Genomic DNA, 22151 nt, shown 5'->3' on the forward strand with positions numbered 1-22151 from the left:
ATGGTACAATACAATCGGCAAGATAGGCAGGAGCTTGACCGTGTAGTATTTTATACGTAAGTAGTAAAACCTTAAAGTCGCATCTTAGGTGCACAGGAAGCCAGTGCAAGTGAGCCAGTATAGGCGTAATATGATCAAACTTTCTTGTTTTTGTCAAAAGTCTAGCAGCCGCATTTTGTACCATCTGTAATCTTTTAATGCTAGACATAGGGAGGCCCGAAAATAAAACGTTACAGTAATCGAGACGAGATGTAACGAACGCATGGATAATGATCTCAGCATCGCTTGTGGACAAAATGGAACGAATTTTAGCGATATTACGGAGATGAAAGAAGGCCGTTTTAGTAACACTCTTAATGTGTGACTCAAACGAGAGAGTTGGGTCGAAGATAATACCCAGATTCTTTATCGAGTCGCCTTGTTTAATTGTTTGGTTGTCAAATGTTAAGGTGGTATTATTAAATAGATGTCGGTGTTGAGCAGGACCGATAATCAGCATTTCCGTTTTCTTAGCGTTGAGTTGCAAAAAGTTAGTGGACATCCATTGTTTAATTTCATTAAGACACGCCTCCAGCTGACTACAATCCGGCGTGTTGGTCAACTTTAGGGGCATGTAGAGTTGGGTGTCATCCGCATAACAGTGAAAGCTAACACCGTATTTGCGTATGATGTCACCTAGCGGCAGCATGTAAATACTAAAGAGTGCAGGGCCAAGAACCGAACCCTGGGGAACTCCGCACGTTACCTTAACATAGTCGGAGGTCACATTGTTATGGGAGACACACTGCATCCTGTCAGTAAGATAAGAGTTAAACCAAGACAAGGCTAAGTCTGACATCGAATATACGCGTTTTGATACGCTCTAATAAAATATTATGATCAACAGTATCGAAAGCGGCGGCAAGATCAAGAAGCAGCAACATAGATGACGCATCAGAATCCATCGTTAGCAATAGATCACTAGTCATTTTTGCGAGGGCTGTCTCCGTAGAGTGATTTGCCCTGAAACCGGATTGAAAAGGTTCACAGAGATTGTTAGACGCTAAGTGTTCATTTAGCTGCTGTGCGACAATTTTTTCGAGAATTTTCGAGATAAACGGAAGGTGGGACACCGGCCGGCAGTTCACCATGAGGTCAGGATCGAGGTTAGGTCTTTTGAGTAGAGGATGAATAACCGCTTTTTTGAATGCTAGGGGAACAGTACCAGAGGAAAGTGATAAGTTTATAATATTTAAAACTGATGGACCTAATAACACAAAAAGCTCCTTGATAAGTTTCCCAGGAATTGGGTCAAGTAAACATGTTGTTTGTTTTGTCCCATTTACACATTTTAACAATTCCTCCAATGTTATTTCATCAAAGAGAGAGAAACTATTTTGGAGGGCAGTGTCCGTCGTATATACAGTCGTATCTGTGTTAATAGAACCCAGTTGTAGCTGAGATGCATTGTCTTTAATCTCTTTTCTAATGACTTCAATTTTCTTATTAAAGAAATTCATAAAGTCATCTGCTGAGTGGGTGGAGCTACTGGGAGGAGTCCCTTGTTGGGTTAGCGATGCTACTGTACTAAACAAAAATTTAGGATCATTTTTGTTGAGGTGGATGAGATTTGAGTAATATTTAGCTTTAGCTGAGGTAAGCATGCGTTTATAAGTTATTAAACTATCACTCCATGCTTGATGGAAAACCTCAAGTTTAGTCGCACGCCATTTGCGTTCCAGCTTTCTACATGATAATTTCTGGGCTTTAGTTTCTTCTGTAAACCATGGGGTACGCCTTTTAGGGGCCCTTTTTAGCTTTAGCGGTGCTACACTATCAATGGTGCCGCGCAGGGCGTCGTTAAAGCTGTTAGTGAGGTTATCAAAGAGCCCACATAATTTGGGAATGGTGCCATTACCGAAGGCAGCAGGTCAGTAAGAGTCGTCGTTGTGGCAGCATTAATGTTGCGGCTGCTATAGTAGTTATTATTATTATTATTAGTTTGTTGACAATGAGTCAGAACTTCGAATTTTATAAGGTAATGATCGGACATTACTTTAGTGTACGGGAGTATCGTAACTTTAGAGGTGGTGACACCCCTGACAAGCACTAGATCTATCGTATTACCGTTGCGATGCGTGGGTTCATTTATTATTTGTGTAAGACCACAGCTATCAATTATAGTCTGGAGCGCCACGCATAGAGGGTCCGATGGGGTATTCATATGGATGTTAAAGTCTCCCATTATGATTATATTGTCGGCGTGCGTCACTAGATCAGCAACGAACTCTGAAAATTCATTGATAAAGTCCGAATAGGGCCCTGGGGGGCGGTAGATGACAGCCAGGTGCAGAGGCAGCGGTGTGACAAACCTCACAGTAAGCACCTCAAACGAGTTATATTTATTATTTAGGTCCGAGGTAAGGCTAAAGTTTTTGTTGTATATTAGTGCAACACCCCCACCCCTTTTAATGGGACGGGCAATATGCGTTCCCGTATAGCCAGGAGGAGACGCCTCACCCAGCGCAAAAAATTCGTCTGGTTTGAGCCAGGTCTCGGCTAGACCAACGACATCAAGATTGTTGTCTCTGATGACTTCATTAACTAATAACGTTTTGGAAGACAATGACCTTATGTTTAAAAAGCCCATATTATAGGTAGTGGGCTGTTTTGAGGAGTTTTTGTTGAAAGTATCCGTAGTAGCAATATTAATAATGTTACGTTTATTATGCGTAGTGCACTTTAAATAATTTCGACCATATCTAGGAATTGATATGACAGGAATTTTTAGATTGTTTGCCACCTCAGTAAAATGCATGTCCACCTCTGACGCAGAAAAAACATTATGTGAGTTGTATATTATTCTAAGAGAATTGCTATGTGTGCAGGGATTATCCAGCCTGGCGCTGGCTAGTTCTATCTTAACAGACTCCTAATTAGCGCTTCTTTGTGGATTAGCATTTAGCTTTTTTGTTAGCCCCGCTAACAACAACGCATTTAGCTTTGTTGTTAGCCCCGCCCGACACCCCCGCTTCTGCTTCCGAGCGCATCGCTTACATCTCTTTCGTTGACGGTCTCCGCTGGTAGTGGATGCCGCTGCTTCAAAGGCCACTGCTGGATGTAGCTCGCGAAGAATTCCCAAGCTAGCGAGTAGGTCCACCGTACACGCATCTTTCAGCCCAAAATGGCCCTATCTCTCCACATCCAGAATCGTAAGTCGGTCGTAAGTGATCACGGAGTGAACACGCTGTGAGCCAGCCATGAAATTGACTGAATTGACGGGTGTTTTTGCCAAATCGGTCTAGACTTCCAGGAGCGCTCGCAAGAAGCCGCTGCCTTGAAGCGCCGCCATCTTGCATGTCAAGTGTATAGAGGCCCATTTCCAGCAACTATCACTCCAGTGTTCTAATGGTACAATGTGTTTGCTCATTGGCTCAGAAGGCTAATTGATGATTAGAAAACCCTTGTGCAATCATGTTCACACATCTGAAAACAGTTTAGCTCGTTACAGAAGCTACAAAACTGACCTTCCTTTGAGCAGATTGAGTTTCTGGAGCATCACATTTGTGGGGTCAATTAAACGCTCAAAATGGCCAGAAAAAGTGAACTTTCATCTCAAACTCGACAGTCTATTCTTGTTCTTAAAAATGAAGGCTATTCCACAAAATTGTTTGGGTGACCCCAAACTTTTGAACGGTATATATATATATATATATATATATATATATATATATATATATATATATATATATATATATATATATATATATATATATATATATATATATATATATATGGGTCTTACTCGGGTGGCTGATTGGTCCAGTTTTCACGTGTCAAAATACCCTGGCTTGCAAGTCAATAACCATACAAAATGGACTTATAGTAATAAGTCCATAAGTCCTAATAACCGTGGAGTTGAAAATTTAAATTTTTTAAAACAAGCAAGTGCTTACTTGATTAGCTATATTGATGTTTATTCCATTCTTGATGTGGTCCAGAGCTTTGTCCAGGTTGCCTGATCGTGCTGCACGCAGAAAGCTGGTGGTTGCATCGGCCTGCAATGAACACAGAAGATGACTGTCAAACATGGGAACAATGCATCAGAACAATCCGCGCTGATTGAACTCAGGAAATAAGACAAGTCATCTTCCAATATGACCTTGAGATACTGTATTTGGATTTCGGTTAACTAATTTATTATAGTGACTATCACTTTAAATTAGAGATGTCCTACTATCTATCTATCTATCTAATATCAGCCTGCCGATATTATCGGCCGATAAATGCTTTAAATTGTGATATCGAAAATTATCGTTTTTTTGTTTTGTTTGTTTTTTTAATTAAATCAACATAAAAAACACAAGATACACTTACAATTAGTGCACCAACCCAAAAAACCTCCCTCCCCCATTTATACTCATTCACACAAAAGGGTTGTTTCTTTCTGTGATTAATATTCTGGTTCCTACATTATATATCAATATATATCAATACAGTCTGCAAGGGATACAGTCCGTAAGCCCACATGATTGTGCGTGCTGCTGGTCCACTAATAGTACTAACCTTTAACAGTTAATTTTACTCATTTTCATTAATTACTAGTGTCTGTGTAACTGTTTTTATATTGTTTTACTTTCTTTTTTATTCAAGAAAATGTTTTTAATTTATTTATCTTAATTTATTTATTTATTTATTTTTTTTAAAGGACCTTATCTTCACCATACCTGTTTGTCCAAATTAGGCATAATAATGTGTTAATTCCACGACTGTATATATCGGTATCGGTTGATATCAGTATCGGTAATTAAGAGTTGGACAATATCGGAATATCGGATATCGGCAAAAAAGCCATTATCGGACATCCCTACTTTAAATAGTTGGTGTAAAAATTCTTACAATGAAGTGTCGCCCACACAGGCAGCAAGGCAGACATTCATATCGGAGCACACCGTCCGCCACGAGGCGCGCTGTCTGCCTGATCTCAGAGGAGAGTACATGTGCTTTGTGTCTCCGAGTGTGTTTGCACGCCTACTTTTGCATTCATCCAACAGCCAATAACGTGACACATCTGACCTGCTCAATGAGAGGTTTCAGATAGCCTCAAGTGGAAATACTGTGCGCCATATTCTCGACCCTTTTCTCCTTTCAGCAGCATCATTACGTTTCAGTTTGAGCTGTTGATCCTGAGGGGAATTTCTCTCTTACATCACATCATTCCGGCAATAAGTACGGTACTCCATTAGACTGCATCCTTAAACAAATAAGATCAATTGCGCCGCTCTTCTTTCCTACTTAATATAATTTAATATCTGTTAAAAAACACCCTAAGCTAGATGTGTTTCTTGTACCTTGTGCTACCACCTAGCATTCCTGCTCTAAACATTCTATGCCACTAGCAACAACTAGCAGGGGCGACATTATCAGAAAGGCTCCGACCTTGTTGAAGTCTATTCAGTCTATTTCAATGACTGGTGATTTTTAAAGACTTGGAGGGTTTACTATAATTTGATTAGCAACTTCGAAAATCAAAAGTGGAGTACAGTAATATTCAAGACCGAAAAGGGGCCACAAGCAAAATTTTGTTTATGGCCATAAAAAGCCTGCTTTAAAGGGGAACAGCACTTTTTTGGATTTTTTCCCTCTCATTCACAATCCTTATGTGAGACAAGAACACGTATGTTTTTCTTTTTTTATGCATTCTAACTTGTAAATAAACGCAAGCAAAAGTCAGCTAACAATGGAGCTAATGGTATTCGCTCTATTCGGCCTATAGAGCACCCTAAAAACATCCAAAGACCTCCATCAGTGTTTTATATACAGGCTGTAAGTATATATGTAATGTAGCAGGAACATTCATAATATGTAATATTTAAATGTTTTGGTGATTTTAAGAAAATGGTGGCGTATTGATTTCAAAGACGCATCACAACATTTGCTATTTCCTTCAACAACAACAACAACTACTACAAGTCATGACTTACTTCATGAGCAACAAAGACTACTTTGGGACAAATGATGATCCAGAACCTTGTACTTTTGAACCTGAATAAAAGGAGAATGAGCAACATTGTTGCTGAGTGCTAAACAGATCTAGCACTAGTTAAACACTAAGCATAATGTAGCAGTATTGCTAAGTGCTAAACAGTATATACCGACTACGAACATAATAAAACAAACACTTAGGGCCTGATTTACTAAAGGTTTGCGTGAACTAAAACATGTGCAAACCTGATACCGCACGCAAAGCTGATCTACTGTGTAAAGAGGATATCTGTCTGTTAAGTAAGCAGAATAAGGCGTGCAATCCATTTTGCGCCTCGGCCTCCATTAACATGCAGAATACTGTATATGCTGATCATCAAAACGCCCACAATAATGGGAGAAGAAGATGCAAACATATTATACATCATGCACAATGTTTTGCGAGCACTGTTTAGTGTTTTATTTTGCACCTGACATACACACGGCCATGAGAAAGGATTGGTGTTTGCGTGGCAACAACAGACGATTGGCAGAGAATCCTCTGTCATACATGAAGTGAAGTGAATTATATTTATATAGCGCTTTTCTCTAGTGACTCAAAGCGCTTTTACATAGTGAAACCCAATATCTAAGTTACATTTAAACCAGTGTGGGTGACACTGGGAGCAGGTGGGTAAAGTGTCTAACGGCAGTGACTAGGATGGCGGAAGCGGGGATCGAACCTGGAACCCTCAAATTGCTGGCACGGCCACTCTACCAACCGAGCTATACCGCATGTGTGTCAACATATTTGCATGGTTTGTCAGAAACAAAAAATATTAGACATTGTCTATTCAGCTGCATCTTTTTATCATTTTATAGCTGCATGCTGAGTGACTTAAGGGGCTGATTAAAACAAATTCAACTGATGCGTTTTGGTGTCTGCTGGCATTCTTTTGATGTTGTTTGTTTTTTCATTTATATTTTATTGACATATCTCCCATATGATAACAACATCTTGAAGTATGCATTGTTATGCGTCTTGAGCAAAGTAAGTGCAGCCTTTCTTCCACGAGCGCACCTTCAACGCTGAAAAACAAAAGAAAAAAAGTGTGTTCCGTTGTAGATGCATTTTGAACTGTGTCTAAAATGCCCATAAAATGTAGTGCATGTCTCCAGCATGTTTGAAAACATAGTAAAACGCCACAGCTAGGAGCATGATAACATGAATGTGCAGTAAATGAGAGTGTCTCTGTGGTAATACACCGTTTAATACACCCAAAATCCTTTTTTAATAAGGCGGTCTGCACCACTTTACAATTGTACACGCAGTGTTAATAAATCACACGCAACACCCTTACTAATAGTACACACAATTTTGTAGATTGTACACGCTGTTTAGCACATGGTATTAGGATCTTAGTAAATTTGCCTTTACTGTACAATGTCTGCTCTCACTGGGATACCGACTGATGGGTGGTCATATCACGCTTAAATGTAAAAGTGGGCGCAAATTAGCATATTTTCGTGTTTTTCCGCTATCTTCGGGTTTTGGATGTCAAATTTGACCAACTTCTCGGTTTATGGCAACCACCTTCTACTACACAACTGAGAGGCATGATTTGTAATATATAATTAACTTTGACCAATTCAGAAGTGATGCAGCAGCGGCAGCTCATTATGTCAATAGCTGCTTTAGCTAGTAAGCTCTCTCTGTGATCGCAGCAATGCTAAAAGTAGTTTGTCTGCCTTAGCGCTTATAATGACAATATAGCAAATACTTGGTTAATATATAGGTCACGAGATGTAAATAGAGTTCTGTTGGTGGTTTTTGGATGTTTCTTCAGAAGGCTTTATGTGTGCAAGGGATTACTCCCATTAGCTGCATTGTTAGCCACCTTGTACTTGCCGTAGTCAACAAATTAAAATGCATAAAAAAAGAAAAACATGTTCTTGTCTAACATAGGAATTGTGAATGACATGCAAAATTCCGAAAAAGAGTAGTTCCCCTTTAAGATCTCAGTATGACATGACAAACAACACTACACTCAAGTACTTCACACATCAAACTGTTGCCGTTCCAGTCTCAAACCATTTAAAGTCATTCCTTGGTCTAAATAGGCTTATCCTTTTTCTCATGCATTACATAAAATAAAACAAAGACATACAAACCCATCACAATTAAGTGAAGAGAGATTATAGACTAGGGCAGCACGGTGGAACAGGGGTTAGTGCATGTGCCTCACAATACGAAGGTCCTGGGTTCAAAACCCGGGCTCGGGATCTTTCTGTGTGGAGTTTGCATGTTCTCCCCGTGACTACGTGGGTTCCCCTCCAGGTACTCCGGCTTCCTCCCACCTCCAAAGACATGCACCTGGGGATAGGTTGATTGGCAACACTAAATTGGCCCTAGGTGTGAATGTGAGTGTGAATGTTGTCTGTCTATCTGTGTTGGCCCTGCGATGATGTGGCGACATGTCCAGGGTGTACCCCGCCTTCCGCCCGAATGCAGCTAAGAAAGGCTCCAGCGCCCCCCGCGACCCTGAAAGGGACATGCAGTAGAAAATGGATGGATGGATGGATGGATGGATGGATGGAGATTATAGACTAAAGGGGAACTGCAGTTTTTGGGAATTTTGCCTATTGTTCACAATTATTATGATATGTCTTTTTTTAATTTATCTTAAAGATTATAAAAAAAATGCTTGGAAGATGTGGCTAATGGGAATCACCGTTGTAGCCTTCAGAGCCCTCTAAAACAACTTCAGAACCTCCAACGTTTTATATACACACTGCAAGTCTATATATAATGTAGTAACAGACATGTTCGTAATATGTTCAATATTTATCGTATTTTGTCATTTTAATCATTGCCGAAACTAAACTAATTTCCGTTTCCTTGGCAGCGCACATCCGACAATGTGCAATTCCGGATACAAAACGCTTGTGTGTGTTCTAATCATGGCAGACTTGGTAACAAACAACGAAGACAACTATTTTTGGTCAAAGGAGCATTGACAACCTTATCTTTTTTAATCTGAATTTATGGAGGATGACCTGCTGCTTCTAGAAGCGAGCAAAAAGAAGAGGGTGAAAGCCGATAGTGTGAGGTGAAAGTGACTCGACGCTGCAAAATGTCGCACTTCAAACCAACCTATTTCGACATAAATGGAGTGCTTACCTATAATTAACCGGAATCACTTAACTAATTGTTATGCTTTAAGTTGCAAGCATACAGCCATTAGTTGTCGAAGCAAATGTCACAAACAACCCACGTGATGATCTGATCAAAACATCCGGTCTTACTCACTAGCATTATCTTATAGCTAAAGATGAATATAACTTATTTTTTTCCAACAACAGGATGGAAGAAAGTGAGCGTGAAGGACAGCGCTGAAAATAAGAAGTAGATTATATTCATTGAATACATTAATAAATGTATCCATGACAATTACAGAGAAGCAGCTCAAAGGAAGTACCAGAAGTCTGCTTTCCAAGTTCCAAGCTGTATATTATTACATTACTTCATGAAACTACTGTATTTGTTATTATTACATTATAATATATTGTGTTTAGACATTAATTTATTTATTTTTTAAGTTTTAAAATGCATGTTACATGGTAAAAGTGTGCTGTTTTGGGAAGAGGAGGGCAACCACCAATCAATTTGATTTCAATTCATTTCAATGGGCGATGTTGACAAGTGTTCTGGGTTAATTGTTCCGTCACAGAACCAGGTAAGCTCGTAGGTTGAGGTACTACTGTATTACAGTTTCTTATAAACACACAAAATGTTCCAAATATGACATCTTTACAGCTGATATACTAGACAAAAATCGCTGGTGGGATACAGTGAACACAGCCAGTACAAACATCACCGTCCCTTTATTTAAGAGCCACATTCTGTAGTCTCTTATAGGGATCGTTACTACACTGACCTGATGGTGTGTCACTGCTGAAAATAGAAGGCATGAGGAGGTGCTAAAAGGAAGATAAAAGCTAAGAAATGTGCTATATAAGCTGTAACCAGGTACCCAAGCCGGGGCCTGTAACATGTCAGTGCTGACATGTTACATCACATCATAAAAATCCCCTCAACTCCCCCCAAAATGGATTAACTCGCTGGAATAAAAAAAGACAATATAACATACATCCATAAACGTGGACGCATGTGAAAAAGTGCAATATATTTATCTGTACGGTAACCTAATTTATTTATTTATAGATGCACCTTATTGCTTTTTTATCCTGCACTACCATGAGCTAATGAAATGAAATTTCGTTCTTATCTGTACTGTAAAGTTCAAATTTGAATGACAATAAAAAGGAAGTCTAAGTCTAAGTCTAAGTCTGAAAATAGAAGGCACGAGGAGGTGCTAAAAGGAAGATAAAAGCTAAGAAATGTGCATGTGTAATTTAATGTTTCTTGTTTGCTAATCTGTACAGATAGCACTTATTAATATAGCCCTTAAAGGACTAACGGAACAGAATACGTAGAAAAAAGTGATGTCTGATATACTATGGCCCGACGTTATAATAAATGACATGAAGATAAATTGGCAACAAATACTAACAGTAAGTGCATAGCCCCAATGGATGTTGGTCTTGGCAACCAAACAATAGGAGAAGGACCACAGTAATGAACCATCATGGATTTGAACAAATCCCCACTTCTACCACAAAAGACTGATTAACAAGCAAGCAAACACACTCACTGCTTTCAGAGCCACACACACTACAAAACAGTACAACGTAAACACTCCCTTACACATGTGGTACAAAATACACTTTAGTAGGGTACCCACTCTTGTTTAAGTACTCCAAAAAGAATACTGCCTATGGCTAGTTCAAGCTCTTCAGGAGGTCCTCCGCCTATATACAAGTTACGTTCCTGTGATAGCGATTCGGGTGGCTTGGACTGGGCCAACAGCAAATTTTGTTTGACATTTTGACACTTTTTGAGCATTTTCCACTTTATCCAATTTCACATCTACCTTGCTATGACGGCAAGACGTAGCCAGACTACAAAAAAAAAACATAGCTAACAGAGGCTTCCAAAACTCCATGCAAGCTCAGACCAAACTGCATGAACCGTATAATTTGATGCTTTCACAATTGTTTAAAGGGGAACTGCGCTTTTTTGGGAATGTTGCCTACCGTTCACTGTCATTATTTTCATTATTAGAGACAAGAAGACAAAAGCTTCTCGCTTTGTAACGTATAAAAATCGGCTCGTTCTTGGTGGCTAGCAATGCAGCTAATGGTAGCAATCAATTCCTCCGAATCACTTTAAAATGCATTCAAAAACCATAAAAAAAATACTTAATTTACGTTCCGTAACCTGTATAATAACCAAACTGTAGCGATATTGCTAATGTAAGAGCGAACACTGAGGAGCTCCTTTTCTATCGTAATAACACATCGGCGTGCTACGGTATTAGCCGTAGAAGCTAACTATGGCAAGAGATAAGCTACCTTCTACGTCAGCACGAAACGCGTTTGAGTTTGTAATGCACAATAGAATGCGATACAAGAGCATTCTGTACTGACTGAAAAACATGAACAATCATATTACAGTATCTGTAAAGTATTAGCCCACATTTCATGTTTTGTTTGCACACAGCTAGCCAGACAGAGTATGCTGTCTGTCATGATACACGTATGAGTGCTGCCTGTATCATGATCAATATAAAGTGTGAGTCACTCACTGGACAGTAGTCTATTTGGTCCAGCTGGCCGGGGACATTTTTCCCGGTTAATTATGGGTAAGCATGCCATTTAGGCAGTAAGTCGGACACGTTTCCAGTGAAGGTTGGACTCCGCCAAGGCTGCCCTTTGTCACCGATTCTGTTCATAACTTTTATGGACAGAATTTCTAGGCGCAGTCAAGGCGTTGAGGGGATCTGGTTTGGTGGCTGCAGGATTAGGTCTCTGCTTTTTGAAGATAATGTGGTCCTGATGGCTTCATCTGGCCAGGATCTTCAGCTCTCACTGGATCGGTTCGCAGCCGAGTGTGAAGCGACTGGGATGAGAATCAGCACCTCCAAGTCCGAGTCCATGGTTCTCGCCCGGAAAAGGGTGGAGTGCCTTCTCCGGGTTGCGGAGGAGACCCTGCCCCAAGTGGAGGAGTTCAAGTACCTCGGAGTCTTGTTCACGAGTGAGGGAAAAGTGGATCGTGAGATCGACAGGCGGATCGGTGCGGCGTCTTCAGTAATGCGGACGCTGTATCGATCCGTTGTGGTGAAGAAGGAGCTGAGCCGGAAGGCAAAGCTCTCAATTTACCGGTCGATCTACGTTCCCATCCTCACCTATGGTCATGAGCTTTGGGTTATGACCGAAAGGACAAGATCACGGGTACAAGCGGCCGAAATGAGTTTCCTCCGCCGGGTGGCGGGGCTCTCCCTTAGAGATAGGGTGAGAAGCTATGCCATCCGGGGGGAGCTCAAAGTAAAGCCGCTGCTCCTCCACATCGAGAGGAGCCAGATGAGGTGGTTCGGGCATCTGGTCAGGATGCCACCCGAACGCCTCCCTAGGGAGGTGTTTAGGGCACGTCCGACCGGTAGGAGGCCACGGGGAAGACCCAGGACACGTTGGGAAGACTATGTCTCCCGGCTGGCCTGGGAACGCCTCGGGATCCCCCGGGAAGAGCTGGATGAAGTGGCTGGGGAGAGGGAAGTATGGGCTTCCCTGCTTAGGCTGCTGCCCCCGCGACCCGACCTCGGATAAGCGGAAGAAGATGGATGGATGGATGGATGCCATTTAGGTCGAAATAGCTTGGCTTCAAGTTACACATTTTGCAGCTTCAATTCCCTTTCACCTCAATCTATCGGCTTCCGTCTGCTCCAAGGTCTCACTCTTCCTTCGTGCTCGCTTCTAAAAGCAGTAGTTCATCCTTTATAAATATAGATTAAAAAAGATAAGGTTGTGATTCTTCATTTGTCCAAAAATAGTCGTCTTCGTTGTTTGTCACCAAGTCTGCCATGATTAGAACACACACACAAGCGTTTTGGAAGTCGGACATGCGCTGCTATGGAAACGGAAATAAATGCGCCGAAGAATTTGTTCTGGCATTGATTAAAATGATCAAAATACGGTAAACAAATTGTACATATTACATAATGTTATGATCATGTCTTTTATTACATTATATATAGACTTGCAGTGTGTATATAAAACGGTGGGTTTTTAAGTTGTTTTGAAGGCTACAACGGTGACTCCCATAAGCCGCATCTTTGCAAGCGTTTTTTATCATCTATAAAATCCTGAAAAAATAAAACACGTGTGTTCTTGTCTCTCATAATGATTGTGAATGATTGGCAAAATTCCCAAAAAGTGAAGTTCCCCTTTAACGTGAGAATCCAACATATTATCTGATTATGACCTGCATTTTAATGCATCACACATGAAATCGAAATACTTTACTTTGACATGCGCAGAACCTAACATAAATGGAAAGGTGTGTTATTGTTTGTGCTACGGCACAATCTTTTGGACAAGTTCGCTTACTGCAGGTGCTGAAGAAGCATTAGACTTCCACTGTTATCAAACATGGCTTTGTGCATTTCTGCTTGTCCGACGTCATCACGGTATTTATAATTTGTTCCTCCTGTTCACTACTTTTGTTTTATCTCTCTTTTTAAAATGTAGCTGTTTTGGGCTTTTTATGTTGTGATTATGTACGGGTTATGGTGCGTCTTCATGTTTCAACATTGTGCTTATGTGTATGAGGCTAGCAGTTAGCACTTGGAGTAGATGTAATATCGTGAATAAAACAGCTCGTTAAGACAAAAACCTGGATCCCTTCTTTTATTGTTACATTGACAATCCATACCATACTTTTGTTTTTGCTAGTCTCGTTTTAGACCAACAAACTCAATAGTATATAACGCTACGTCTGTACATGTTGAATGAGGGGAGACAGCAGCAAGACAATCGTTTCATTCCGAGACTACTACATTTAGTTCCACCTCTAACACAAAAGTATAACTGATATCAAAGACATGCGCAATAAGGATAATTCGAACCCGAATTTGTGTTTTTATGCGCAACAATCTGAATGACTTTCGGCATTAACCATCCGTCTTGATCGGAATGAAATTTTGATCCGAACGCGTGTGATCGGGTCAAAATATTCCGAATGGCATGTTTACACAAAGCATTTTTATTTCCGGTTAGGCTATTACTCTGATTAAATGTGTCCATGTGCACATAACTATTGTGACAACATTTATAATTCAGAAGAAGCTACCATATGTTCTGGTCTATAAGCCGCTACTTTTTTCCAACGCTTTAAACCCTACGCCTTACGAAACGGCGTGGCTGATTTATAGATTTTTATTTGCTTACGGCCATAACACTTTGTATTGAACAATCAGTTTTCATATTACACCGACAGACACTTAAAACGTGTGTTATTGTTCACTTTGCTCACTGTAGGTGCTGCGGGTTGACAATGTACTTCCGGTTTCGCGCTGGAAGCATATTCTCCCAAAGAGTTTCTGCTCGAAAGGATTCTTCATTCATCACTCCAAGCAACGTTTGTAAGTTTTACAATAAAGCTAAAACAATTCATACATACCAAACCGTCCCATGTGTAATGTTTTTAGGAGTGTTTTCATGCATATTTGAACGAGCTATCAATCAATCAATCAATCAATGTTTATTTATATAGCCCTAAATCACAAAAGTCTCAAAGGGCTGCACAAGCCACAACGGCATCCTCGGTACAGAGCCCACATAAGGGACGTCGATGTGAATGACTATGAGAAACCTTGGAGAGGACCGCATATGTGGGTAACCCCCCCTCTAAGTACAGTCCTTAGTGGATCTAACATAATAGTGAGAGTCCAGTCCATAGTGGGGCCAGCAGGAGACCATCCCGAGCGGAGACAGGTCAGCAGTGCAGAGATGTCCCCAACCAATGCACAGGCGAGCGGTCTACCCCGGGTCCCAACTCTGGACAGCCAGCACCTCATCCATGGTCACCGGAACCGGAATAACCCGGCGAGGGGGCAGAGGAGAAAAGAAAACGGCAGATCAACTGGTCTAAAAAAGGGGGATCTATTTAAAGGCTAGAGTATACAAATGAGTTTTAAGATGGGACTTAAATGCTTCTACTGAGGTAGCATCTCTAACTGTTACCGGGAGGGCATTCCAGAGTACTGGAGCCCGAATAGAAAACGCTCTGTAGCCCGCAGACTTTTTTTGGGCTCTGGGAATCACTAATAAGCCGTAGTTCTTTGAACGCAGATTTCTTACCGGGACATATGGTACAATACAGTCAGCAAGATAGGATGGAGCTAGACCGTGTAGTATTTTATACGTAAGTAGTAAAACCTTAAAGTCGCATCTTAAGTGCACAGGAAGCCAGTGCAGGTGAGCCAGTATAGGCGTAATATGATCAAACTTTCTTGTTCTTGTCAAGAGTCTAGCAGCCGCATTTTGTACCAACTGTAATCTTTTAATGCTAGACATAGGGAGATCCGAAAATAATACGATACAGTAATCGAGACGAGACGTAACGAACGCATGAATAATAATCTCAGCGTCGCTAGTGGACAAAATGGAACGAATTTTAGCGATATTACGGAGATGAAAGAAGGCCGTTTTAGTAACACTCTTAATGTGTGACTCAAACGAGAGAGTTTGGTCGATGATAATACCCAGATTATTTACCGAGTCGCCTTGTGTAATTGTTTGGTTGTCAAATGTTAAGGTGGTATCATTAAATAGGTGTCGGTGTTGAGCAGGACCGATAATCAGCATTTCCGTTTTCTTAGTGTTGAGTTGCAAAAAGTTAGCGGACAACCATTGTTTAATTTCATTAAGACACGCCTCCAGCTGACTACAATCCGGCGTGTTCGTCAGCTTTAGAGGCATGTAGAGTTGGGTGTCATCAGCATAACAGTGAAAGCTAACACCGTATTTGCGTATGATGTCACCTAGCGGCAGCATGTAAATACTAAAGAGTGCAGGGCCAAGAACCGAACCCTGGGGGACTCCGCACGTTACCTTAACATAGTCCGATGTCACATTGTTATGGGAGACGCACTGCATCCTGTCAGTAAGATAAGAGTTAAACCAAGACAAGGCTGAGTCTGACATACCAATACGTGTTTTGATACGCTCTAATAAAATATTATGATTGACGGTATCGAAAGCAGCGCTAAGATCAAAAAGCAGCAACATAGATGACGCATCAGAATCCATCGTTAGCAATAGATCATTAGTCATTTTTGCGAGGGCTGTCTCCGTAGAGTGATCTGCCCTGAAACAGGATTGAAAAGGTTCACAGAGATTGTTAGACGCTAAGTGTTCATTTAGCTGCTGTGCAACAATTTTTTCGAGGATTTTCGAGATAAACGGAAGGTGGGACACCGGCCGGTAGTTTACCATGAGGTCAGGATCGAGGTTAGGTCTTTTGAGTAGACGATGAATAACCGCTTTTTTGAATGCTAGGGGAACAGTGCCAGAGGAAAGTGATACCTTTATAATATTTAGCACTGATGGACCTAATAATACAAAAAGCTCCTTGATAAGTTTCCCAGGAAATGGGTCAAGTAAACATGTTGTTTGTTTTGTCCCATTTACACATCTTAACAATTCCTCTAATGTTATTTCATCAAAAATAGAGAGACTATTTTGGAGGGCGGTATCCGTCGTATATACAGTCGTATCTGTGTTAATAGAACCCAGTTGTAGCTGGGATGCATTGTCTTTAATCTCCTTTCTAATGACTTCAATTTTCTTATTAAAGAAATTCATAAAGTCAACTGCCGAGTGAGTGGAGCTACTGGGAGGAGTCCCTTGTTGGGTTAGCGATGCTACTGTACTAGGGTTGTGAACGATAAACCGATGCGACCGAGTATTCGGTTCAACAAGTGAGCGATTAGATTGCATCGGTAGCAGACTCCTCAATCAATGCGAATAATCCATGAATTCCTAGCTGAATCGGCTATAGAGTCATGGATCGGTTATCGCGAGACTTTGCATGGGTTGGCTAGATTACAATATGCGTCAGCGTCTCTAAAACAACGCGAGAGCTGAAGCTACTCGCCAAACGCGGTAGCCGCCTAGCTGGTATTAGCACGAGTGATAAACAAGAGACAACACGGAAAATGAATGTGGAGGAGAACGAAAGCGTCAGTCTGACCGAAGGTGATAATGGACCGAGAAAGATTTTTTAAAAACCCACTACAGTGGTGGAAAGAGCAGCAGGACTTGCCACTGCTGTCATCTCTCGCTAAAAGACACCTCTGCAACCTGTTGTGCCGGGAAACTCACTCCTGCCGTAAAATGCACCCCCTGACGCGGGAGCGCGCTTACGTCACTCGTCTCGAAATGTATATCTAAACTCGGCTGTAATGACCGAAGTGGCTGAAATCGCCTCTTTTAAATCGCCTCTTTCGGCATAAAAAAGTACATAAAGTGAAATAATCCAAGTTTTCTTTACTTGTGGATGGATTACAAATTGTGAGCCTTTAGATTTCGCCGTCATTCAAGTGGCTGAAATCGCCTCTTTCGGCATAAAAAAGTACATCAAGTGAAACACACGGAATCTGAACGTGTGTTCAGTACTGCGGGAGACATTGTTTCCACAAAACGTAGTCTGCTCAAACATGAGCATGTGGATCAGTTGATTTTCCTTAAAAAAAAATCTGCCCTCCAAAAAAACAGAGGACAGTGATGATGAAAATGCACAGGCATATTGTAAGTGAACTACTGCTTTTTGACCTGGGAAACGGTACCTCTCACACAGTAGTTTGATTTTTCTTTTTACATATGTATTTATTTTCTCTATTCTTTTACACAAAGCACTTGTCACTGTGCTAATTGTTGCCACATTTTGAGATGTGTACTAGGTGTACGTAACTTGTTTACATTGTAATGTTGCACCTTTGTTACCTACCTCTAGTGTTCATTGTTACCTACCTCTAGTGTTCATTGTTACCTACCTCTAGTGTTCAAAACACTATATGCTCAGGTTGAAATATTGAATCTTTGTTACCTACCTCTAGTGTTCATTGTTACCTACCTCTAGTGTTCAAAACACTATATGCTCAGGTTGAAATATTGAATCTTTGTTACCTACCTCTAGTGTTCAAAACTATGCTCAGGCTGAAATATTGCACTTTGTTGTTACTATTCTGTGCTACTTTTACCTCTGGAGTTCCCATCCTACAATTCAGCCAGAATTGTTTTGGTCCATGTCTAAAGATAAATACATTGACATGTGATTTTGTTATTCTGTTTTTTTTTGCCAGTGCTGTAAAGCCACAATGCTTGGGGATTTGGAGTCTTGAATATTAACCGTCAAATCGAATCGTATCGTTCGGAATCGAATCGAATCGGTCTGTAATAAAAGGATATCGTTTTTTAATCGAATCGTAACCTGTGTATCTAGATGCATATCGAATCGTTTATCAGAGAGAGATGTGCAACCCTATACTGTACTAAACAAAAATGTAGGATCATTTTTATTGAGGTGGATGAGATTTGAGTAATATTTAGCTTTAGCTAAGGTAAGCATGTGTTTATAAGTTATTAAACTATCACTCCATGCTTAATGTAACCAAGATAGCGTCGTTACAATTAGCGAATATCATGCTAACACGTTATTAAGTGTCTGTGTTAGTATTATTAACTTACAATGGCATTCTTTTTGTATTGTTTCAGCTTCATAAATTCACCAAAACGTCACCGTGGAGTTATTGAGTCTGTTTAGCTGATTGGAGCTAACTTCCGCATCTAGTGGGTCCATGACGATGACTTCTGTTTTGTTTGACCAGCTGTTTTACTGTCATGTGACAGGGATCGTTTGGAATCAATGAAGGTATGTAAATAAACATTTACGAAATCTTTCATACCGGTATGAATCTGTCGCTTATAGTCCTGTGCAGCTAATATATGTAAAACTATTTTTTTCTTCTAAAATTTGATGGATGCCACTTAACTTCCTCAGCCTGGAAAATACAGTATATTCATCATAGGTCCTCTTTAAACTAATAATTAGTAGGCAAAAGACATGATACAGTATTCAAGTGAGGTCTATAAACACAGATAGTAAGACAATTTTGAATGAAGAACAATGGCTCAAACATCGGCATGAAGAAAGCTACGTTTGAAATTGACGGTTAACAATAGTCAGTCTACCCCAGGGCAGCTGTGGCTATGAAAGTAGCTTACCACCACCAGGTGTGAATGAATGATGGGTTCTACATGTAAAGAGACGTTGGGTACTTAGAAAAGCGCTATATAAATCCCAGGTATTATTATTATTATTATTAACACTGAACACAAGTCATCGATCAGACAAAATACATTGATAATATCAGAATTAACTAAGAATTCTGCCAAACTGAAATCACAATTTGGTAGTATGGATGCGCTGTCCACCATCTGTAATAATCCTACAATGTCATTGTCAACCTTGTACTATACATCTATAAATATGTTACAGCATCATGTGGAGTCTATTTAATAAAGAATGAGTCCATTCAAGCTGCATATCATGATCTCTACCTGGTTCACTAGTCCTCAATAGCAAGATAAAAAGGTACCAGCTTTTTATTACAGGATCATAAATATCCAAACAAGACTCAAATTAGGGTAACTGCACATTAAACACGCAGCGAGGCCATACCACTTTGCCTTCATGTAACATGAAATCATAGTGAAAGACATAGAAAAACATATACCAATTTCTAATTTTAGCATCAAGTAGTTGAGGTTTTTGGATTAAGAAGTGGACTTTCTACCCAAAACTAGGGCTGCATGATTAATCGTTAAAAGATTGTGATCTTAATTCACACGTGTATGTGATCTTATTTTTAAACATGGACTATTATCTACAGACTGCATTATAAACAATAATCATTAATATGATATCAAGATAAGTCTTGAAATATCTTCAGTTAATTGTGTTAAATGTTTTGAGAACATGTCATGTTAGTTTCGCCTTGTAAATCTAACTGTTGGAATAAACAACCCTTTGCATGATATTTTTTGAGTTTCTCCTGCATGTTGCTATTGTAGTTCTTAGCACTGATGAGTGTAATAAAGGTTAGGTTGCTACTACAAGTTTTTGTGTGTTGTTCGAGAACGTTGCTAGAGAAACTAAGCTACCCATAAGTCTTAGCTGTAGAGCGGAACCGGAAGTATAGACAAAAGTACTGGTGGAGAATTGAGCGAGTATGAGTATCCTGCAAATAAAAACTTTTTGCCAGAATTGTGCAGCCTACCAAATCTCGAACAGATTTCCATTTAAGACAGCAAGACAGGAACATTTTTGCCGATGGTTAGTTGGTATAGTCGATAAAGATCGAAAATAAAATTTAGCGCCGACAATTTCATTTGTCAATAATCGTTGATGACGTCATCAATCATTCGGAAACGCGCATTAGCGAGTCAGCGTGATTCGAAAGAGAAACAGGAAGATAAAATGTCTGCGGCGAGTGCAACAATACCACTCGTGAAAAAAACAAAAATAAGTGAACATTTCACCCTAAACGTACGGCAAACAGGTTTTATCTGGCTCAGTATAAAAGTATGAGCTGAATATTTTTAATTAAATAAACTGCTGTTCTAAAGGTGCACACTGGATGTCGCAATAGCAATCCTTTGTATCCTCTGCCGCAAAAGTGCGCATGACTTCACAGGGTGTGAAGCTATGTGCCGTGTTATGATAGAGAGCAACACTTCCGTGTTTGGACACTACTACACTGCTTTTTAGTGATACAATACAAAATGTGGATTGTTCCGTTAATGCTATGATTGTCAAAGATGTTGATAATGTAACCTGTGACATTTATACCCCCAAAAATGCTTTTGATAATCTGTACATTTCGTGTTGTACTTATGACTGGGGACACATTTTGTGGGCGCACATAGTTATGCTGAAATAATATGCATCCCCATCGAACTTCATGTGTGATTAATGAAATGAGTCCAAATTCAGAAGTTTTGTTGTAGATGATGCTACATATGTACAGAATAAACCACGTGACGTAAGTACATCAATTGACAAAATAAAAAATTTAATAAAAATTAGACAGTCATTATGGGGTTATTGTGTGTAGAATTTTGAGAACGAAAATTAATTATTCCATTTTGGAATAAAACTAACGTAACAAAATGTGGAAAAAGTGAAGTGCTGTAAATACTTTATGGATGCACTGTAATGTGCCCTCAAGGTTTCCCAACCAACACCAACGTCATCCAACCATTTCACCACTCCTAACTCCGAACTATTACAAATGCTATCCTAACCCAACAGCAAGAGTAGTGACACTCATTCACAAATGGAATAACGCAACTATACATTTCCCTACAGGAAAGTAGAGATCGATGCCAAGATGAAGTCATCGCACTGAGAATTAAAAATCAATAGTCAGGCTCCACAGAGTGGCAACTGCTCCAATATTAATGGACGGATGGCAGAAGAGTGGTAGCACTTGTATCTCATTGGCACAAGCCTGTCAAAACTGTACACATAATAGATAGTGAGATGTGTTATTGTGCTAGGAAGGTTAAAAACAACTCCATGTACACATGTATCGGCAAGGGGACTAGCTTAATTTTAATAAAATGCTGCATTGGTAAATTACACATGAGACTTTGGGCACTTGACTTGTTCTTTATCCATTGAAAAAAAAAATGAAAATGAACTGTAATACTATATTTGACAAAGTTCTGTCTGTCCTATAATCCCTCATGTAAGAAAATAAATAGCTATAAATGGCTGAACAAGCTAAATGACAAACAAGCAAAACAGTGTTCAACCACAATATTTACAATGACACCACAGATCTAGAGTAAGCTTTACTTGAAGAAGATCGATACAATAATCCATCCATCCATCCATTTTCTACCGCTTGTCCCTATCGGGGTCGCGGGGGGTGCTGAAGCCTATCACAGCTGCATTCGGGCAGTAGGCGGGGTACACCCTGGACATTCACACACTAGGGCCAATGTTTTAGTGTTGCCAATCAGTCTATCCCCAGGTGCATGTATTAATATTAATGAATTAGATTTATATAGCACTTTTCTATCGACTAGATACTCAAAGCGCTCACAGAGAAGTGAGAACCCATTCACTCCACATTCACTCATTAAGCTACATTTGTAACCACAGCTGCCCTGGGGTATACAAATATTGATAGTGTCGATACTAAGGGTAGTATCTGTATTGGATTGATACGATCGTGATG

General features: G+C 40.1%; 1 protein-coding gene across 1 annotated transcript in view; it reads right to left on the bottom strand.

The window, feature by feature from the left end:
- ank1b (ankyrin 1, erythrocytic b) overlaps positions 1-22151 on the bottom strand; it is a 251906-nt gene that overhangs the window by 152205 nt on the left and 77550 nt on the right. The window contains exon 2 of the mRNA XM_062031115.1: positions 3936-4037. Coding sequence (XP_061887099.1) covers positions 3936-4037 — 102 coding nt within the window. The remainder of the gene's footprint in view (positions 1-3935; positions 4038-22151) is intronic.

This window comes from Entelurus aequoreus, linkage group LG21 (assembly GCF_033978785.1).
Source record: "Entelurus aequoreus isolate RoL-2023_Sb linkage group LG21, RoL_Eaeq_v1.1, whole genome shotgun sequence".
NCBI lineage: Eukaryota > Metazoa > Chordata > Actinopteri > Syngnathiformes > Syngnathidae > Entelurus > Entelurus aequoreus.